Source organism: Adelges cooleyi, unplaced genomic scaffold (assembly GCF_023614345.1).
Source record: "Adelges cooleyi isolate 19-005CV unplaced genomic scaffold, UGA_ACOO_1.1 ACOO_flye_CR_arks_rails_tigmint_CR_PRNA_376, whole genome shotgun sequence".
NCBI classification, from domain to species: domain Eukaryota; kingdom Metazoa; phylum Arthropoda; class Insecta; order Hemiptera; family Adelgidae; genus Adelges; species Adelges cooleyi.
The window spans coordinates 9,943,817-9,965,279 of record NW_026096053.1 but is presented as its reverse complement, the minus strand read 5'-3'; the positions used below and the strand labels follow the sequence as shown (position 1 = coordinate 9,965,279).

At 29.7% G+C, this 21,463-nt stretch overlaps 4 protein-coding genes across 5 annotated transcripts; 2 read left to right on the top strand and 2 right to left on the bottom strand.

The window, feature by feature from the left end:
- The first annotated feature begins 70 nt into the window (after nucleotides 1-70).
- On the top strand, nucleotides 71-4,247 carry LOC126840601 (uncharacterized). Of its 2 annotated transcripts, XM_050576459.1 has the most exons (7): nucleotides 71-967; nucleotides 1,090-1,434; nucleotides 2,628-2,870; nucleotides 3,116-3,151; nucleotides 3,618-3,744; nucleotides 3,823-3,890; nucleotides 3,989-4,247. In XM_050576459.1, the coding sequence occupies exons 1-7, from the start codon at nucleotides 896-898 to the stop codon at nucleotides 4,079-4,081; spliced, it is 984 nt and encodes a 327-aa protein (XP_050432416.1). In that variant the 5' UTR covers nucleotides 71-895; the 3' UTR covers nucleotides 4,082-4,247. The 2 variants fall into 2 exon arrangements, with proteins under 2 accessions (XP_050432416.1, XP_050432417.1); XM_050576460.1 differs by lacking the exon at nucleotides 3,116-3,151.
- Nucleotides 4,248-5,710: 1,463 nt separating this feature from the next.
- On the bottom strand, nucleotides 5,711-7,698 carry LOC126840576 (deoxyribose-phosphate aldolase). The gene is made up of 6 exons (XM_050576424.1): nucleotides 7,477-7,698; nucleotides 7,052-7,248; nucleotides 6,765-6,954; nucleotides 6,401-6,697; nucleotides 6,154-6,239; nucleotides 5,711-6,083 (listed from the first exon to the last, which is right to left on the bottom strand). Exons 1-6 carry the CDS (start codon nucleotides 7,499-7,501, stop codon nucleotides 5,904-5,906), a joined length of 975 nt encoding a protein of 324 aa, XP_050432381.1. The 5' UTR covers nucleotides 7,502-7,698; the 3' UTR covers nucleotides 5,711-5,903.
- A 5,789-nt stretch (nucleotides 7,699-13,487) lies between these two features.
- Nucleotides 13,488-17,801, top strand: LOC126840577 (uncharacterized). The gene is made up of 6 exons (XM_050576426.1): nucleotides 13,488-13,506; nucleotides 14,703-14,781; nucleotides 15,749-15,854; nucleotides 15,925-16,058; nucleotides 16,889-17,021; nucleotides 17,125-17,801. Exons 2-6 carry the CDS (start codon nucleotides 14,707-14,709, stop codon nucleotides 17,490-17,492), a joined length of 816 nt encoding a protein of 271 aa, XP_050432383.1. The 5' UTR covers nucleotides 13,488-13,506; nucleotides 14,703-14,706; the 3' UTR covers nucleotides 17,493-17,801.
- A 2-nt stretch (nucleotides 17,802-17,803) lies between these two features.
- Nucleotides 17,804-19,465, bottom strand: LOC126840578 (oligosaccharyltransferase complex subunit ostc-A-like). The gene is made up of 4 exons (XM_050576427.1): nucleotides 19,192-19,465; nucleotides 19,006-19,079; nucleotides 18,711-18,928; nucleotides 17,804-17,961 (listed from the first exon to the last, which is right to left on the bottom strand). Exons 1-4 carry the CDS (start codon nucleotides 19,328-19,330, stop codon nucleotides 17,943-17,945), a joined length of 450 nt encoding a protein of 149 aa, XP_050432384.1. The 5' UTR covers nucleotides 19,331-19,465; the 3' UTR covers nucleotides 17,804-17,942.
- Between the last annotated feature and the right edge of the window lie 1,998 nt (nucleotides 19,466-21,463).

Here is a 21,463-nt window from a genome sequence, read left to right as displayed (position 1 = left end):
GTGTAAACGGCGCAACATTGTACTGCGGTAGTTCACTTAGCCTTAGACAAGATGAAATTTGTTGTCACTCTATAGTAACTATCTGTAGTCCTCTACAAATATTGTAGTTATATTTATATGTAAAGATAATTACTGATTATTACCAACTGGAATTTATTAAAGTACAAGACATTCGCACATGGTTTCGTCACAAACGTCCTTGGGAATGATATGACACATTAAGGGCAAATTTATTATTTTATATTTAATTCAATTTAAAATCTATCGTCCGTGACCTAATATAGAAAATAACATAGTTTTTTTTAAATTATTTGTACCTATTAACAAACGACATTCTTTAAAACGTTCAACGGTTTTATATTAAATTCATTTTCTTTTCAGTACACATGGTGTAGGTGTAAGTTAGTTAAAATTTATATTATTGGGTTCATTTACATGATATACAAAGTTTGTAGGTATACATACACAAGTTTAACAATTTGACTATTTCATCTTCAAGGCCGCTGCATTTCACGGCATAGATGAAAAATATGGGAGTCATCGCAAATTTTTTAACTTATAGCAATATCTAAATGAAGTGTACTATCCGACGGTGGTAATTAAGCGTAACAAAAAAAAAAATCAAAAAACCCGAAGGACAATTAAAACAATATAATGTTGACTATCCACGTTCGTGTCTCATAAATATTGCCAACCGTCATAATCCGACTTCCGCCGGCGACAACAAAAAAAAAATGTGTGTCAAAAATCCTCAGTACGAATTTGACACAACCGGAAACTTGTCACTTGATGGACAGATTGCCCGTCAGAGCCGAAAAGGAAGCACACGTCAAGTAAGATTGCCGCATACATATAAGACCCTGCGGTCATCGGGATCGAGGCAATAACAACAACGATGTCGTCCAACACCGTCCGTCGAATCGCGACCACGTGGATTTTTCTGATGGCCATTAACAACAACGTGCAAGTAATATTTCCACAATAACAATTTCATAAAATTTCCATATAAAACTAGACATATTATAATATGTATACTATATTTTGAAATTTAACTATTTTTTACCATCTTTGAATTGTGTGTCTTTTTAGGGTTTGAAGTGCCGCACTACGGACCACTCGAGGCGACACGGCGAGTTCATCGACATAGCCGAACAGTGTAATAATTCGACGAGAGGCGAGCAACGGCCGTCGTCGGACAGGACGGATGGCTATTCGTCGTCCATGCCGCCGGTGCAGCAGTATAATGCCGGCCAGAGGACGGACCGCGGTGACGGCAACAGGAGGGACACGACCGATCGAAGGGGATCGGACAGAAGGAACAACAACCGCGAGTACAGTGTACGCCGCCAGGAGTACAGCAACAGAGATCAGGATCCGGCGTCCACGCCGTGTGGCGACGGCGGCTACGGCGTGCCGCTACCGCAACATAGGCCTGTAAGTACCGCTATGCACTTGTTGTACAAGCCACAATAGATTCAATCTTTCTGAGTGTTTCCTCGTCTTGTAAAATTGTGTTGTCTGTAGAGTTGTGCGCAATTTATTTAATTATTATTGGATAATTTTTCGAATAAAAACTGATTTTAATAATGTGTTTACAACTTATTTTGAAAACGCACATTGCCTATTCGATACTAAAACAACTATACAGTTTTTTTCATAAACTAGCAATAGTTTTTTCGGATAATTTCTATTTCTAAATGGATTAAATATATTTAACTGTATCGTAATTCGTACATTCAAACACAGAAATTTGCTTACAAATAAAAAATGACAAAACCCTATATCATGTACATAACATAATAATATTATTATGCACAATGCATATTGCTTGGTATGGACTATGCTGGCTTAAACTGTGCTGAATTCTTACTATTTCTAGATTCGCATTGAAGCGTTTGACTGTGATAAAATCACATTCAGATATGATTTCATTGTTTTGACCCAACTGTTTTTTTTTATTTAAGCAAAAAAAAAAAAATTCCATAGCTAACTAACTAGTCATTAGTGTTTAAACAATGATGTACTTACTACTTATATTATTTGAATTTAATATCACGATTAAGGCTGGTGGATATTCAGTTTGTCAGTCAATAATTAATTAGACACATCAAATTTGAATATTTATTATAACTACTTAGTACCTGAACTATTTAAACACAATATATAGCATTTCAAATCATTTTTTTTTCACAATTCCAATTGAATTACACTTGTTTCAATTTGTTCAATTGTTATAATTTATCTACCAGAAATATGTGTATTAGATCACATTATCATATATTTATATTTATATTGTTATTATTACTATTACGATAATATTGTATTCTTATAGGCAATATAAAAAAAAAATGCGTTCGTGTACCTCTTTTGCATATACAGTGCGCTGACTAAACAGATTCCGAATATTTTGTTACAGTATCTGTTTGTGATAATATATAATTATAAAAAACATAATAAAATACATATTAACAAAAATGGTGAATCGTACATTTTTATCAGCAAATACGTTCTTTTCCTAGATCCATCCCCAACAACAATTCCTTACTTTGTAGCTACAATTGCAATTGCAATTGCGTTATGCAGATTTACAAAACATATAATATCGTTTGTCTTATTTTCTTTTGCAGGGCTACAATAACGGTGGAGGTCAAAACTATTACCACCAAGGAAGTCCGTTTCAAACGAGCCCCGACTACGACATGAGTCAGACAAACCCTAGGTCCCCTACCATGCCTATTTTGAACAGATATCGAAGGCACGTGATCCCACGGGCTGCGGGCTCCAAACTCTTGGGCAACAATCGGTTTAGAAACGCTACGAAAAGCGGTACAAGTCAAACTAAAGGATCTATTCTGGACAAAATGGACGCCGTGAGTATAGGTGTTTGGAAAATAAAATTCGATAGTTGGTAAACTTAACAACTATCAAACGTGATTATTATAAACGCCCATCAAATATTAGGTACCAAGTATACAATTTTATTTTACAACTCGATTAGTATATTTATCGAGGGAAAAAATATTATCTAGATATATCGTGTAATTGTTTATGGAATTAAATTACATTAATAGAAATAGCTGAAGTAATTTACAAAATAAATACCATGGTTTTTCAGTGCACAATACATTGCGTGTTCAATCAATTAGAAATGGTAAGTTTACAGAACAATATACACAAACGTTATTTTAAACTCAGTGTTGGACAACGGAGTGCAGCGACAATTCATGATAATATAATACTTTAAAACAACTAATTAATAATAAATTACTTACTTTGGTGTATTTCAAGAGATTCGACTTAAATACTATATACCTAATATAGTATTATCTTTGAAAATGTAATAAAGAAGCCCGTTGAAAAAATTGTAATCAAATATCGTATCAAGACCGTGCAATCCGGTGATTGCAGACGATTACCTACAGTCAACTGATTATTCTTTTAAAACTATTAAACGACTATTGATACATTTAAGATTAATTTTTTGCAATAGGTTATGTAGTTTAAATATTATAATTAATCAATTACGGCCAACACTGATTTCGATACTCGTTTTGGTTTTTAATCTAACAACAGTAAGCCAATGTTACTAGATTGTATTTTTATTGTTTTTAATGTAGTTGAATTCCAACGCCCGTCCAGACAAGTCGTCTATTGTGAGCATAATGACTAGTCAAATTAAGGACGTGGAACTTAAGGAATTCGTACAAGACTCAATAGACGAATGCTTCGATACGTTAGAACTCGGTATACCTATAACGTTTTTCCGGTTTTGTTTTTTAAAGTAAATAAACATAATATAAAATTTGAATTGGTTTTCCCCAGATTCTCATAGCAATAAATGTGAATTTTCCAAAAACTTTGCAATGTGCATGGAAAACAAAGCACAGAGAGTAATTATAAAAAAATTCATCACTGGACTTATAGTCTATTTTTTTTTTGTTAATTGCGTTTTAGAAATTGTTAATACATATCTAAATTTTTTTTTTAGAACTGTGAAGATTGGGATGAAAATGTACCCGTGAACCGAGGTGTCAATTTTCAGGAAGGGATCGGTCAGCAAGACAAAAGAAGAGTATATTAATCGAATTTAATACTTAATAATTTATTGACTTATTAAATTATTGTGGGCACATACCTACTAATTTATATATTTATTTTTTTCAAGTAGCGAATTAATAAATTATCAAAGTGAATGTTTCAAATTTTATCATCTTTTACAGTAAATTTACATCATTTATACAGATATAACAAACACTGAATATTATAAAAATTAATTAATTTGCAATTTCAGTTACATGTTTTTATTTTATACTTTAAGTCATAGAATTAGGTTCTAAATGTAATTTGACCTACTTTTGACAAGTACTCGGTAGTCTAGCTAACTGTTAGTTTATTTCTGTGTGATACCATTGAGTATATATTGTACAATATATACTCAATGGTGATACTATAACGGATTGTAAATAAATTTCCAAGTTTTATGAAGGCGTCATACCACACGTTTCGGGAGATGCAATTTTCTATGAAACTGAGTGGTTTTAGCGCATACTTGCATATGAACAAAATTAAAGATTAAGAATTTATCTACATATATACTTGTTTTTTTTTTTTGATAAAATGTTTTTCAACGAGGATATAAGCTTCTGAAAAATAAAAGCTTCAATGATCTATAGCTTGGTCCCTAGTGACATTATCAAAAATGTATTTCTGTAATCTTTGGTCCCGGGTAGAAAGGGCTTATGTCAATTTTACCAATTATTTTGCTAACTGAACCGAAAAAATCAACCTTTAAATCTACGGGAAAAAAATTGTTCGTGGAAAATTGACTTAAGCCCTTTCTACCCGAGACCAAAGTAATAAGTTCTAACTTTTAACAGCTAACAGTTATTAGCCAAAAGTGGTAGTCAAATTTTTTTAGTTGCAAAAATAACATTCTTCGACCATTCCAAAATTGTCAGTTAACACTTTTATCTACTGACCCATTCAATTAATTTCTATAAATACTAACTTCCTCAGTGGGGTCTAGTATTCATTTTTTTAAATATTTAAATTACAATAAAAAATGAATAATTATGACATTTGTAATGAATAATGTGTCAAAACTCAAGTAATAATATTGTAGTGGTAGTAGATAGGTTGTAGGTATTTTATAACACATTTAATAAATATATTATATACTTGCAAATATCGACAATACCTACATTTCAGTGAAATTTTTCTCCATTCATTATTATATGATATAATTAATGGAAAAACATCGATATTAAAAAAAATACATCAATTTTTCTGATTTGAAAAATTATTTGTAGTACTTTGCTAAAATGCCAAATTATTAAGGTGGCGATTTGGACGAATTTTAATACAAGATATTTTCGGTTTACTGTGTAGAATAATGATTTTCTTAATTACATCCATGGCTGAATTATACAATAATTAAACAGTATAATTAAGATTGTTACATACAAAAATTTCAATATATTTGATAATTGTTTGAGAGTATTTTTCAATCTTATAAAATGTTTGAATTTATTAAGAGCAACAAGATGTTAACTATATCAATTTTTGGAGAATTACGCTGATAGTATACGCAGCGCGTTGAAGAAGGATAACGACATAAATCAAATTAACAATCTCGCAGAGAAGATTCATAACACAAATAAAGATATCCTCATCCGAATAACAAATTTTAGGTACATACAAATCCTTACAATAATTTATGGGTATATATTAATCCAATGAGTTACTAAAATTACAAATATAATATAAAAACAACATATGGGTTGTACATAAATATTTAGCATTCTAAGATACAAATAAAATATGGAAACTTAAATACATGATTAGTTTAAAAATCCTTCAAAGATCAATACTTAGCACTCTATTACAAAAAAGTGATGTGTTAGTTATCGAAACTTTTTTAATACAACACTTAATCGTTTCACAACGTCTTCCAACAAACTAGATGCTCCGATTCGGAAATGGCTTGCTCTCAACCAGTCATTTCCCAATTCATTTTTGACCAGTACAAGCCAACTGAGAGCTTGTTCGTTGAACTTGATACCACCCGCTGGCTTTATGCCGACCTGTACCAGACACATTAACAATGAACTTGTTGTTTAATACATATATAAAATATAAATTATGTATAAATACCTGGAAACCTGTTTTTTCATGGAATTTTTTTATTGCTTGACACATGACTACACCGTGTGATAAAGTAGCGTTCGTAGCCTCTTTTCCTAAATAACGAAATATGTTCATAATGAAAATAATAATAAAATATGTATTTTTTAATTTTAGTAAAACACACAGTTGTCAACATTTTCGAATTGTATTATTGTTTTAATGAATACATATTCAGAATATAAATACTTATTGATATATTATTTGTAAAACGTACCGGTGGACGTCTTAATAAAATCCGACCCAGCCATCATGGCAGTCATTGCTGCTTTGTAAATCGTCTGGTATGAACCTAATTCAGTGACCGACAGTATTGTTTTTAGTGTAACTTTTCCATTGGCACATACACATTTTATAGCACGAATGTCGTTATAAAGAATTTTGTAATCGCCGTTGAGAACCATCCCACGATCAATTACAATGTCAATTTCTGCGGCTCCATGTGAAATCGCATATTCAACTTCAGTTATTCGACAACTTAATGGCACTTGACCAAGAGGAAAACCAGCGGCCACTAAACAAAATACCCACATTATAGGTTATTATCGATAGTAAACATTAAACTTGCCGATACAACGTACCAGAAGCAATATCTATGTGAACGCCTTGGTGTTTGATACGCTGAACGGCGTCAGGTACACGAATAGAAGAAACACAGATAGTTGGAGGTATTAATGTACTAGTAGATAAATAATTATAAATTGGGCATGTATGTTTAGATCCCATGTCTTCAATGTCGCTTTTCAAATTTTTCTTAGCATACGTTAAAGCCTATAAAAAGGTAATACCAAATTAATACAATTTAGATTGTAATACTGTAATTAGTAGACATTAGTAAAATATGTATCCATCGTAGAACACTAAATACCTTATCTACAAGAGCTTCTATAGTTTTTTTATTATCAGTAGAATTAAGTGATGTAAGATCCATGACGTGTATTAAAAGTCCAAGATAGGAAGCTTCGACTTCTGGTAAAAAACCAATTTTGGTACATCTGTCACATTCGTCGACAATAGTGTTTATATCGTTTTCTTGGAAATTCACATCAGCTAAAAGTGACTCATCTAAATATAACAAGAATAAATTCAACATAATAATAAGATACAAAAATAATCATGTAGATTTTAAAAAAATACAAGTGATTGAAATAAAAATGCATTATTATTGCGTTTATTTTATGACTAAATATTAATGTTAAATTACTATTGCATATTATAACAATTATTAAAGATGTTGTTTTTCAACATTTTAAATAGTATATTTTTAAAATATTATTAATCAAGTTACCGTACCGAAAATAATTCCTGGATTAGACATTTTCAAGGAGTAAAACAAAAATGTTTAAAATATTTAAGCGGTAAGGTCAAACTAAAACAATTGAGGAATGTATGATTAAATTAAAAGAACATCAAAGAAAGGATTGAAAAGTAACCAACACAAGTAATTAATTTGTTTAATCGCAATAAATTAGAAATCTATCAATAATGAATAAATAACAAAGAACGGCAAATCTAGCAGTTTGGAAATTGGACTTCAGAGTTCAAAAAGCGTTTGGCGATAAGATAACAATATTTATCAACGGGTTTTATTTTAATCAATAATATGATAATATTATGAAGAAGAACCAAATTGTTCCAACGTCAACTAGTGGCCCTGTCAAATTCGTCCACTCGAGAGAAAAAATTCTTTGCAATTATTTGTGCCTTTTACTTCAATAGTTTAATTATTTCTTTCGATTATATGATTGTTAAAGTGAAATACAAATTACTACCAATTTATTTTTTTACCAGTAACGACGTACAGTTTTCCCACTCCTACTTTGCACGTTGTGTTATGCGATTACGTCTTTTTTAACGAATATAATAGGATTACAGCTCAAGGTAGAAAAATGTTGTACATTATGTGTAAATATTTTAACAAATATATTATATATACTTGCGAATATCAACAATGTATTTCATTGAAAAATCATAAATGATGACCTACTAGTTACTAGTTGTTAGTACCAGTTTGGCGAAACCCTAAGGCAATGACAAATTCGAGAATCAGGTCTAGGCCACGATTGTAATGGCATAAATTAATGTATTTAATCTATGGTAAGGGTACCTAAAGCTATTGGAACTATTTATGATTTATCCATAAATTTGTTTTTAAAAATAATTATATTTGCAAATAAAAAATATCTAAACTATGAAAAAAAAATAAATAATGATTTGGCGGATAAACGGTAAACCAAATTGGTAATTTGAATCGAAATATTATCAAAAACAACGTTATTAAGTTGGTACATATTTTTTGTTTAATATTCGGTCTATTGTCCTGGACCCACATATTTTGTAGTGATACCAATTAGATAACATCCCCCAGGCAAACTTTTAAGATTCCTAATTATTGTTGGCCGATTTAAAATTATTCCAAGTGCATTTGTTTTATCAATAACTGACCTGACTCTATTCGGTGACTAATACTAATAATAATAAGTAATAATCGACATTTAATCGTTGGTCATTCCAAGATTTTACGTTTTTCTGAAGTTCTTTATTTGTTTGTTAGGTTTTGGATTAACTGAAAATATACCTACTTAATGATAAAGAACAAATTTTTTATCCAGAAAATAGTATTAATCGTTTTTAGAAGACCGTCCCTTCTAAAATGTATAATTGAACATCCTTAAAGTATATAATTATAAATTAAAACAATTCTGTCTCATTTATCGAAATCAAATATCAGCGATTGCCGATTTGTTTCTCAAACGTAAGTAACAAAATCATTTATTTATTATTAATTTTAGTATTTAAATACATTAAATTTTTGAATTAATTTAACTGTTGTATTTTTACTAACAAATATTTTGTAATAGGTATTTACCAATTGTATTTATAATGACGATAACAAAAAATATTCTTTGCTTCTAAATATTAATTATTGAGCGATAAACTCATTATTTTTAACTTATTATTCATATTAAATTTTAAATGTGAACTAATGAATAAGTAAAAGATATTGGGTTTAAATTAAGTCTTAATGTTGGTGTTAATTTTCATAAAAAATCATCGCTCGCCAATTATTATACATCTATTACATTTTTAGATTTCATGTGTTAGCTGAGAAGATATTATTTTTACAGTGAGGTATTTTTTTTTTGTGTCTGAACTCTGAAGTGACAATAGCTTTTTTTCCTGTCGACTGATTTTCTCGAGTAGTAACTCTATCGATCCGTAATTGTTATTTATTATTGTTTGTTTATTTACATTGTGCATAAAATACACAATTTGCTCGAAGATTCAAATGACAGTTTATGTTTTAATTCAAACATTTATTAACTTCCTAGAGTTTGTACAAGATAGACTATGCATAAAAGCCATAGGTAAATTTCTTGTTTAGGTGTATATGTATTTTTTATAACGCAATATGGTATATCTTTACATATTATATTTTTCTGTTTTTAAACTATAATGTTCTCTATATTTACATGCAATTTGTTTTTTATCTAAAATAAAAATTTAATTTAATTGCATACTTTAATTACTATTGTAAACAAATTTAGTTTGATGACAAATAGCTTTATGAGTTTTGTTTTTAAAGTAATCTATTGTTTTGGCATTAAAAAAACGGAATCAATATTGTAACCTTGGAAACATCAAAACATAAAAATAATGAGTTTTTATACAACTCTGGATTGGCTTGCTTCTTAATGTTATTTGAAACACATGCTGCCTAAATTAATATTTGTCAAATGTGCAACATTTTTATACTAGATTTATTTCCTTAAGGGTGAGCCCATGTTCTTAGACTGGTAGGTTTAGGTTATTAATTTTAGTATAAATGCATATGTTACGTGCATAACACTACATTACATTTCAATTATTGTCCAGGTATTTCTAGTTTTGCCAAAGACAATTGTGAGAAAAACTGATACAGTTTTTTGTATTAATTGATGCACAATATCTAAAGCCACAATCATGATAAGAGCTTAGTAAAAATCGATTTTCTTCACTCCATGGGAAAAACGTATCCAGATTTTCTAACAATGACCCGAAAATTTCCAGACGAATGTTGGGTTGACTCCCAGGCTGCAAACATATCCATATTAATAAGAATTAGGGTTGCCTAAAATAAGTTATCCAAAACTATTACCCATTAATATAATTTACTTGGTTATAATATTTAGTTATGTTTTAATTTATTATCGTTATTTCTTACATATATTTTTTTACATGGAGCTATGTGTGAGTTTTTGTTAGAATTGTATTCTTCTTCTTCTCAGCTTACCGGTCCATTAAGGACCATTGCTGCCTTCAACAGGTCTCTCCATCTCTCTCTATTGTAAGTCAACTCATATGTCACATTCTGGTCAATGGCTTTCAAATCCTTGGCAACTACATCGATCCACCGGGTCGAACCTAACCGGTCTTTTTTTGTTCATTTTTTCCACGAGTACTTTTTTTATCAGTTGACCATCCGCCCTCCAAGTGTGTCCAAACCACTTTAGTCTTTAATTCCTGATAAAGGCTAGAATGTTTGGTCTTTTGTATAATTTCTGTAACTCTTCATTTTTTCTTCTGTCAAACGTATTTGTTTCTCGGCTTTACCGTGGTCCAAATATATTCCGGAGTATTTTTCTTTCAAATATTGAAAGAATTGTATTAACTACAGTAAAAATTGAGTACATTCACCTTAGATTTTTGCTAAAACAAAAATTATTTTGACATAAATAAGTCTTACGGCTAGGGATCTGTTGAAAATTTGCATCATCAGTTTGATCTAACCTAACCTAAATTTGCGACATCAAGAGAAGAGTGGGGAAGAAAGGGAAGAAGAGAGGGGAGGGAAAAAGAAATTGAGAGAAAGATGGGGTGGTTTTCCTTCAAGGCAACAACTAACGATTTTTTTTCTTCAAATTACAATGAGTTCATTAAAATTATTTTTTAATCAAGGGATAGATATCCATATAGGTACTAACGGCAGACACATTAAGTTTGTTTGTTTTAACAAAAAGTTTACACTTTTTTTACAAGTGTTCACCAAAATGTTTGTTATAAAATAGTTTAGCTGTACACGCTGTTTGTTTTAAAAAAGTTTTGATTTGATGTAAACACTTTCCGCATCATTGGAAATGGTGGTGTTGTATCGGGTTTTTGGTGTAAAGCCTAACAACTCACCTTACACCTCCTTTAATACACTACACTATTAGTGCATACACCATTTTTTTTAAAAAATGAATAAACTTTTAGTCTTACTTACAATGTGATTTAAAAAAAAAACTAAAAATGTCAAATGTCTTATGAATACAATTTTTTTTTTTTTAACTAAAAGATTAGAATCAAAATTAGTAAAAATATGATTTGTAAAAGGGATTTTAATCAAAATCGCCTAAAATATTTTTCCACCGACGATATTTTCTAAATTGGTTTTTTTTTATCAGTTAATTTATTTTCTCATCATATTTTCGGCGATTTTTATAGCTTCGCCGTTTTTGACCAAGCAATTTTTACTTTTCCCGTATTGAAATTTGAAGTCTTGTGTAAAATCCCAAAAAGTAAGATGACGTCTTAAAAGCAGATAATCTCGTTGGTTCAATGAACTTCATTGTGTTAACAATTGAAAGCTACTTAATACGCCTAGCGCGTATAAAACTAGCTGTAAATGATTGTTGTAATCATATTATAAATAGATGGGGTATTTTATCGGGCCGTATTAAACATACAATGAAAATACATTTTACATTATTATGTGTAAATAATAGCAATGACGGAAATGGTAATACCACCAACTGTTGGCTATTACGGGTGCGTTGGTATTGTGTCTAGAAATAAAAATATTATGTATCCGATGGACGATGTATCATTGATTATAAATACAATATAATATGTATTTATAATCAATGGTTGTTTGTAAAATTTAAGTGGGTGTTACTATAAAAATGTTTCTATAGCAATAATTTTTGGGGGGAGGAAAAAACACACATTTTGAAGAAAAAAATCGCACGGGCTTCACGATTGAAATATACAGGGTTGATGCAATGTGCACATATATGCCCCGTCTTCATCAAATGTTTAAAGATAAAAACAAATATGTCAGCGTAACGGCAGACAAAATCAAGTGCGTATGTACACTATAAAATATATATGTATATTAATAGTAAAATTGATATGCCGTTTTACGCTGCCATTTTATTTCTGAAGATAACAATTATTGGAGACTGCATTAAGTGGTTAATGACATTAACCTGTATATTTCGACCATGACTTTAAAGTAGATATGCTTCAAAATGACTACGAGTAATAATCGATTAAATATAAATAAGCTAAAAATTATGTTTGCTGTATACACGATTAAAGATAAATATCTTTAATCGTAGTTGTATGTACCTAATTATAGTTAAAGTTTAAACACATATACTGCTAGCATAGGGGGGGGGGGTGACCATCGTCCTGTTAATAACGGAATTGTCGTTTTTTTGAGCAAAATGTCCCTATATCCCGACACATTAATACTATTATATGAATAATTAAGGCGTTCTTCGGACAAAGAGCTCATTAATTGTTAGGTTTTTTTTCAGAGATAATTTTAAATGATCAGCCATACTAAAATATATCTATGGTAAACATTTTTATTATTTTACGGTTCATTTTGTTAATTATTATACATTTGATGGATTTGAACCAATTTTTATGTTAGCTAAATTAAAAACATTTTTGGGGGCTTTATTTAGAGTTCGGACAAAATTGATGGTATTTTTTTTATTTAATTAATTTGTATTTATGAAATCTGTTACAATTAAGAACAATAATTTGTACATATAATACTATTGTATAATAGATTGACAGAGTGACAGGCTTCCCGGTGGAGGAACTTATACAGATTTAATTAAAGATATTATTTACATTTTTTTTTTCTATTGACTTTGCAGGTCACGACACCACCGCCTTCTTAATCTTATATGGGGTCCCGTTTTTTTTTAATAAATATGGTCACCGTAAAATGTCTAGTCTACTTTTGCTTAACCTAATTGGAACCCACGCATTGATCTTCGACGATAAGGTCACGGGTGATCTTATTCTAGCATGCACCTAGACACGTCCGGCGTCTGTAAATCGAAAGGCTAGTCGCATATTACTATTGTGTCTTGGCGACGTACGCAAATATTTTTATATTTTTAACTCATAGCATCGCACCACCATATGCATCGCTTACTATTGTGCTGACATTCTAGTATTAGTCTGGAAAATTCGCCACAGTATTTCGCTGTTACGTCCGCCATTCCAATTTTCACTGAAACATCTGCGCCAGTCGCGTATCTTCATTGTCACTCTGAGACGGTCTGTCCATCAACCTTATCATCTCCAAGTCCAAACACTTATTATGATTAGGGTTGATTGTCGGTGTATAATAATTTATTGTCGTTGTTGTCCATCTATAGTAATAAACGATATAATGAAAATATTTTCAAACATCTGTTAATGCGCTCTCACGCATAGCAGCTTAGAAATTTACTGACGTTTAAATTGTTATTATTAATTTACTATAATCATCATTATGCATTTGCATGTTTATGCTCGTTTTGAATCAGATCCATTCAGTAGTTACTTTTGTTTTTGTTATCTTTTATAAATAATGTCGTTTGTAAAATATAAATTGTACGTGGGAATATGGTTGTGACACGATAAACTTGGTTATGTTAACGGAAATCATTTCATTTATTACATTCTTCACGTCTGTTGGTGTTGTAATATTCTAAACAATTATTTTTAGTGTAGCATTAAAAATTTAAATCAGCGCTCTATTTTAAAAACTGGAAACATTATTCATTAATTACATTAAACTTGAAGAAATATGAATTAGGGGATTTATTTTTTTATAAAGTACGTGAAATAAACGTTTTTCTATTGGCTGTCTTGTTTGTATTCTATTTATTATTGTTTGACGATGCCCCATCTGATTGCTTTTAAAAATATTAATTAATTAATTTTTTTTACTGAAACAAAAATAAAACTGAGTTATTTGTTTAAGCCCGGCAAAATGATATGTTAAGTATTTACACAAAAATATCGGATTTATGTATACGGAAAAAACAACTCTTCTAGTTCGATCTTTTTATACCATAAAAAATAAAACTGCTCAATGAGTACTCTGACTTGGATTCCGAAAATTCCAAAATTATAACATTTCGGTCCATTATCATTTCAAGGACATTATTCGGCCCATTTTTAATTCTACAAACACATCTTTAATATCACATAATTTAAATAAAATTTAATATCTTTAATAACACTAATATCTACTATGTGTTTTCATTGTGTGCACTTTTTAGCAACAGGGTGATCAATTGTTGTTATCGGGGAGGGGGGGGGATTGACCCTTGAAAGTTATTTTATGCGTGTATTGCAGATTTATTAAAACCACTTATTACACCTCTCGTTCATTTAACCTTAGCCTACGGTTCATACCGGTGTTATATTTATTTATTTTTAGTTTTCTTTTATAAATACATATTTATTATTATTATTATTTTCAGAAAAATGGCGGAATCATTATTGTGCTGTGGTTGTATAACCTATCGAGTTGCCACTCGGACTATATCCATTTTGTATTTTGTAAGTATTCATAAATTAAACAATAATATTTTTTTACTCAAAATCACCACAAATGGCATGTATTTCGTTCCTAATGTTTCATCTAACAGAAGAATTAATTTACTTGGAAATTCGCAAAAACTTGGGAAGGGTTAGCATAAAACATATAGTTTACAAAATCTTGATACATCCATAAATCATAAACATCTCTAAAATTTCGTATTTTGTACAGCTTGATGTTTTTATGATTTACATTTACAAGGAAAATATCTAATCATTATTTGGATCAATCTTATTTAATGTTGTTTATTAGCTGGTTTCAATCAAATAATTTGTATTTGTCTAATAATATAATATTAAATATAATATTTCAAAATATATTTGATGATACGCTATAGTAATTTAAATGTAACTTGAACCACGTCTCTAATTTAGATAAAACAATCAACTTATCGTCAACTTCCAATCCTTAAAAATGATCAAATACACATATTTTTTAATTTACATTACTACAGTGTTTGATTGTAAATATTGAGAATAATAGTGTTAGAGATAAGTGTTCTCCTTGGGAGCCTACCAAAGGTGACCACTATTATATGTTGGGTATCTTAATGCAAGGTTGAATAAGTTAATGATATTATTAAATATTATTTTACTTAATCCAGTTAAATATTATATTTTGTTAAACTGTTCTACCAAATTATTAATAAATTTCTCAACTTGAAAATATTGTTTTACCTTACAGCAACCTTCATTTTTTCATTTTGCGTTAATGATAACAATTTGTTGATATCCATTCCATGAATATGACAATAATGTGAAATGGCATGGCTTTTGTAAACGCGCACAATTTTAGATATTAATTTCTCAAACTATCTTTGTAAACATGCATAGCACACTTACGTCCTAAACGAGTACAAAGTCATCCCATTTCACAATATTTGAATAAACTAAAAATATAACTAATTTATAAAAAAAAAATGTTTAGTGGTGTAGTATACTGGCGATGGTATTTACTATAATGGATATGCGACCTGCCTCACATAATACCATACAAAAATCGGATAATAGTTTCTTCCAAAGTAGTTATACTGGTATGTGTAATAGTCGAGTTACGATGTATATGTTCAATCAAAATATAATTAAATTCATTTTTGTTCTTAGGGCGTATCAATAATCATATATTGGAGTCAATAAATACAGAAACACAATACCTTTTCAACACAGTATTTTATCAACTTTTTTCAAGATTTTTATCTGCATATGTTAGTTATTACTTGCAAAAAGCTACTTATGAAGTAAGTACATAATATTAATTAAAATTTATACGTATCAAGTATTTAGCAGTATTTTAACCATTTGGTTCTTGGAACAGGAGCGAAAGCTTTTATAACCTTCTATAAGCGGAAATTATGGGTAAAAAAAAAACATTAGGAATTTTTTCTTAAAGCGTTTATTTGAGAAATAGTTAACAATTTAATTTAAAGACAGTGATATTGTCATAATAAAAATGTAGTTATAATTTAAAAATCAAAAGATGGCCATTGGCTTAAATATTGCCATTGGACAATAACAAACCTGTTATTGCCCATATTTCAATAAAAAAATTTTTTTTTTAAAAAAAGGCTTTATTTAAATTAATTAAAACAGAATTTGAAAAATACATTAAGATATTACAATTGTATTCCATTTGGGTTTAAAGTTTTCTTCTTTTCTTGTGTCATTATAAGTCTAATTAACTTCAACATCCCATCACTCAAATATTTTTCAAATGACGCTTGTACTTTGAAGCTTCACTTTATCAATATTTATTCTTATATGTCCACCAAAATGTCCTAAAACTGTACATTACGCATTTTGGCTAAAATTTATATTTTTTCCTTTATTAAAATTATATATTTCTTTATATTTTTAAAATAATATGTTAGTCAGTTGCCGAAAACTATTTTATCCTACTAAAAAACATAAAAGCTATTTTTTAAATATTTTTCATGTTAAAAATAGTTTCAAAATACTTTGTGTAGTGACTTGTTTAGTTTATTTTTGTTCTGATTAGTCCTAGAAAAATAACTTGGTGAAAAAAAATATATATATACATTTAATTTATATATAAATATTTATTTTTCAGCATAATGTTAATTACATCCACCAATGGTTAATATACAACAAGATTTATTTGGTGTTTACCATAGTTATCTTCATACTTGGTGCATTAAGGCTAGATTCATTAGAACTTGTTATTACCGGAATTCCAATAGCATGTAAATATCAAACAGTACATAATCATGTTGTATAGAATAAATAAAGTTCAATTCTACTGTAACTATTCTGATTAATTTCTTCTTTTTTTTTTATGTGTTTTAGTAATTTTGATGTATCCAATTAGTATTGTCCAACGCTTTTATCAAGATGAACTGAGATTTTTGGCTTCCACTGATCGCAGTAATAATTTAACGGGTGCCACTATAACCGTAACTGGTCCTCCATACGTAACCTTAAATAATCCTGGAGTGCTAAGCCCATACCATGGAACTGCAGCACCATCAACTTCTATCATACCTACATCACATGTACCTGCTCAACACCCCTACCCGCAACAAGTATACTCTTATCCAACACAACCTCAAGCAATGCCACATTTGGTAGAACCGCATCTTCAGGAATTTTGTAATCCCCCGCCGTATTCACCATACAGTGGTTCAGAAGGACCTTCTACAAAACAAGAAACATGAAGACTTATTTATATTTCCTACTTTATGTTACCCAAAACAGTGTTAAAAATATATAAATAACATATGTATATTTAATTTTAAAGTCTCATTTCCACTAAATAATAGTGTATGTGCTTTGCTTTATAAAAAAGTTAAAATTTTTTTTTTATAATTATTAGATTTAATATAAACTTGTGTCAACTTTTCTACTTAATGATTTTATAGAGAAAATAATAAAATACTTGATATAAATTGTAATTGTTAAAAGGCACAACATATAAGAAGAAATCAAACTATTAAAATAGTATCCAAAGACACTAAAAAAAATACACTTTGTATTTATATTATAAGATATTTTATTTATTATTTGTTTTATAATTAGGATTAAAGCTAGCTCATAGTATTTGTATTGTTCAATATTGTTTTGATACGTGTGTATGACTTAGTATATTTATACACTTGATGATGAATTTATGATTTCAAATAGCCACTGAAAAAATAAAATCCAATTAAATTGTTATCATAAAGACTTTCATGGACCAAAAACAAAATCTTTTTTTTTGCTAAATCCAAATCTAGCCTTAATATTCCTCTAGCAGGTAGTTATTATTTAAAACGCCTCCAAAGTTGTAAAATACGCAAACGATAATATTTTTAACAAGTTCAGTATGTTTGAAAAATAGTTTTTTATTCTATTTTGTTTAATAATTTCAGAACCAAAGTCTGCGTCAAATGAACTGGCGCAAGGGTACATATTTAGGTTAAACCTAAAATATACCCATTTGATGATTGCTTAGTGGCGTTTAGCCCAAACCTTGAGCTCATTTGTCGCGGACTATAGTCTTATTGTAATCATATTGACATTAGTTGCTAACAACTTTGGAAGCCATTTAGATTCAGCGATAAACAACCTGTCCTGTTTTTGGTAGATTTAACCCTTTATAGGGCAGAGGGAAATTATTTCCCTCTGCCCTATAAAGAGTTAAAATAAAATACAAAAATGTATTGTACAACATATTTTTATAACTTAATCAAATTTAAATTCAAATAGCAACTTAAATGCTTTGATACATATTTAATAGACTCAAAAATTATGACATAAAACCAGAAATTAAGAAAAATATCATTTATTCCACTGATATATAATAAATTGATTAAAAATAAATCAAAATTAATAGAATTAAAAACGGTACAATTACACCTTTTTTTTTTAGTTGATCAATTTCAATAAATACATACGGCAATTTCATTCTCATGAATGTCCAGCATGTAAAAAAAGATACTATGATGCACGCAAATCCAACCGCAGTCAGTAAAGTCTTATTTAATCTGGGCGTTGACTTATTATTGGTTAAGTCCAAAATAACGAATCCTAAACCTCCAATATTAAAAAGGAAACTGGAGGCCAATCCTTCCATGATATACTGTCCGTTGACACGATACGGCATAAAAGCGACCTAAAATACATTTAAAATTGAGTATTAAAAAATAAATCAATGCACAACAAAGAATTGACATTTAAACACATTCTTACTGGCTTGGAATGACCTTTTTCATCAGTTGTAGAGCCAACACTAGGCGGTTCAATAATCACATCGTAGATGATTCCTGTACAATAAGAAAACATAGCATAATTTTTTAGACAATAAAGTTTGAAAATTAAATTGTAGTAAGAATATAAATATTAAATAGAAAACAATATAATGAAAAATGTACTTGCCTCCAGTAACTAAAAAATAAGATATTGTTACTATTGCGTACATGAACATAGCTGACGGTTTTTTTAACCATGACGGTCGTTTTAAACGCAAATTAGGTACTTCTAAGACTTGAAATGGTAAATTGTATACATATTCCATTATACAATTATGTAGAAACGTTAACAAATGTACTTCTTGTTTACAAACTTATTAGTATTATTCAGAATTATCATTGACCGGTGTGTCGTCAAGAAATTTAAAATTTACGTAAATGACGAGTATGAAGTTAGCCATAAACGAGCCAGCAATATTTGATAACAGAAAGTGTCATGGCGTTGGTGTATGTTGTGTTGCCAATACACTAATTATTCTAAGGGGCAGTCCATATATCCACGTACACCGACGATTATTATTATACGACATTGACTTAATTAATTAAAATATATTCTAATTATCGACAAAACAGTAAGAGTATATTATTTAACTTAAAAAAATGGCACTTGGGGTTTTGCGGCCGCCGAACCCAATCCAGCAGTAAAAAAGCGGCCGAACGCCGACCAAAACCGGCGGCAGTTATGTCAATTTTTGACAATGTTCCGGAAGAGGTCCCCTCAATTTGATTATACCAATCGAAAGCTTACTAAAATGTCTAAAAATTCGTTTCTATAAAAAAAGTTGGCACCGGGGGTCTTGCGGCCACCAGAAGCCGCCGAACCCAACCCAGCAATAAAAAAGCGGCTGATTGCGGTCACGTTAAACCTATTTTAGTAGTCCATGATCCACATGTGGTTCATTTCAAACATTTATTTCCCTGGAGATTTATTTGTATGGACTACATTCTATGAAATAACACAGTTGGACAGGTAAGATGATAGGGACTTAATTAATTAATTAATTAATTAGGGACTTATCTATAAATAAATCATGAACCACATAGGGGTCATCGGACAGTGAACGTGTTAATCTCTAGTGTTATAAAATCCTAGCCCCCCTAGAACGGCGTCAAGTAATTCCCCGTTATATATTGTAATTAAAAACGTCCCTTGTTCTGGCGGCGAATCGGTCGCGCCGAAATCTCCGGGTTCGGACACCGCGACCAAAACCGGCAACTGGCAAGTTTGATAACAATAATAATAATAACAATAATAGAGCATTATCGTATGTTGAAAGGCACTGGGCGTGACAACAGTAACCGGCGCAGCGGGTGCCCCGTGCCGTGGAAAAACCATGATCAATAGTGTATAAAATATCTATTTAAAGCAGCGTCGCGTCAGTTCAAAGACGTATAATTTATAAATTTAAAGTCGGTCTCAATTTAGCTGTGTTTTATTTTTCCCACTAACATAGATTAAATATATGCTATTGTAGTAATCAGAGCTCACTACATAAAATTGAGGACCACGAGAATATATATAAACCACATTTTAACTTAAAAGACTTTAAAGCAATTATTATTTTATAATTATTTTAAGAATTTATAATAAACAGAAAGAAAGAAAGAAAGAAAGTTTTTCTAGAAAAGATAGGAAAACTAAAAAAACTAGAAAAATTAGAAAAACTAGAAATACCAGAAAAACTAGAAAAACTAGAAAAACTAGAAAAACTAGGAAAACTAGAAAAACTAGAAAAACTAGGAAAACTAAAAAAACTAAGAAAACTAGAAAAAGTAGAAAAACTAGAAAAACTAGAAAAACTAGGAAAACTAGAAAAACTAGGAAAACTAGGAAAACTAGAAAAACTAGGAAAACTAGCAAAACTAGCAAAACTAGAAAAATTAGAAAAACTAGAAAAACTAGGATAACTAGGAAAACTAGAAAAAGTAGAAAAACTATAAAAATTAGAAAAACTAGAAAACTAGAAAAACTAAGAAAACTATAAAAACCAGAAAAATTAGAAAAACTAGCAAAAGGTTTTTCTAGTTTTCCTAGTTTTCCTAGTTTTGCTAGTTTTCCTAGTTTTCCTAGTTTTCCTAGTTTTTCTAGTTTTCCTAGTTTTTCTAGTTTTTCTAGTTTTTCTACTTTTTCTAGTTTTCTTAGTTTTTCTAGTTTTCCTAGTTTTTAATTTTTTCAGGATTTCAAGTTTTTTAAGTTTTTTAATTTTTTCAGGATTTCTAGTTTTCTAGTTTTTCAATTTTTTCAATTTTTTCTAGTTTTTCTAGTTTTTCAATTTTTTCAGGATTTCATATAAAATTTTGTATGTTATAACCTAGATTAAAAGTGTTATTCAAATAATTTGGTAATAAAATATTATCTCATCCGCGTGTGTAAACTAAGTATAAGAAATTCAACCAAA

Excerpts from the sequence above, each read along its gene's own strand:
- LOC126840576 (XM_050576424.1), bottom strand. The coding sequence starts at position 7,501 with ATGTCTAATCCAGGAATTATTTTCG. Across the intron at positions 6,698-6,764 it reads TCACATAGATATTGCTTCTG|TGGCCGCTGGTTTTCCTCTT; the intron begins GTACGTTGTATC and ends TATTTTGTTTAG. Across the intron at positions 6,240-6,400 it reads TTTTATTAAGACGTCCACCG|GAAAAGAGGCTACGAACGCT; the intron begins GTACGTTTTACA and ends TTCGTTATTTAG.
- LOC126840577 (XM_050576426.1), top strand. The coding sequence starts at position 14,707 with ATGGCGGAATCATTATTGTGCTGTGGTTGTATAACCTATCGAGTTGCC. Across the intron at positions 15,855-15,924 it reads CTTCCAAAGTAGTTATACTG|GGCGTATCAATAATCATATA; the intron begins GTATGTGTAATA and ends TTTTGTTCTTAG. Across the intron at positions 17,022-17,124 it reads TACCGGAATTCCAATAGCAT|TAATTTTGATGTATCCAATT; the intron begins GTAAATATCAAA and ends TATGTGTTTTAG.
- LOC126840578 (XM_050576427.1), bottom strand. The coding sequence starts at position 19,330 with ATGGAATATGTATACAATTTACCATTTCAAGTCTTAGAAGTACCTAAT. Across the intron at positions 19,080-19,191 it reads TTATTTTTTAGTTACTGGAG|GAATCATCTACGATGTGATT; the intron begins GCAAGTACATTT and ends CTTATTGTACAG. Across the intron at positions 18,929-19,005 it reads AAAAAGGTCATTCCAAGCCA|GTCGCTTTTATGCCGTATCG; the intron begins GTAAGAATGTGT and ends AATGTATTTTAG.
- LOC126840601 (XM_050576459.1), top strand. The coding sequence starts at position 896 with ATGTCGTCCAACACCGTCCGTCGAATCGCGACCACGTGGATTTTTCTG. Across the intron at positions 2,871-3,115 it reads TTCTGGACAAAATGGACGCC|TGCACAATACATTGCGTGTT; the intron begins GTGAGTATAGGT and ends ATGGTTTTTCAG. Across the intron at positions 3,745-3,822 it reads CTTCGATACGTTAGAACTCG|ATTCTCATAGCAATAAATGT; the intron begins GTATACCTATAA and ends GGTTTTCCCCAG.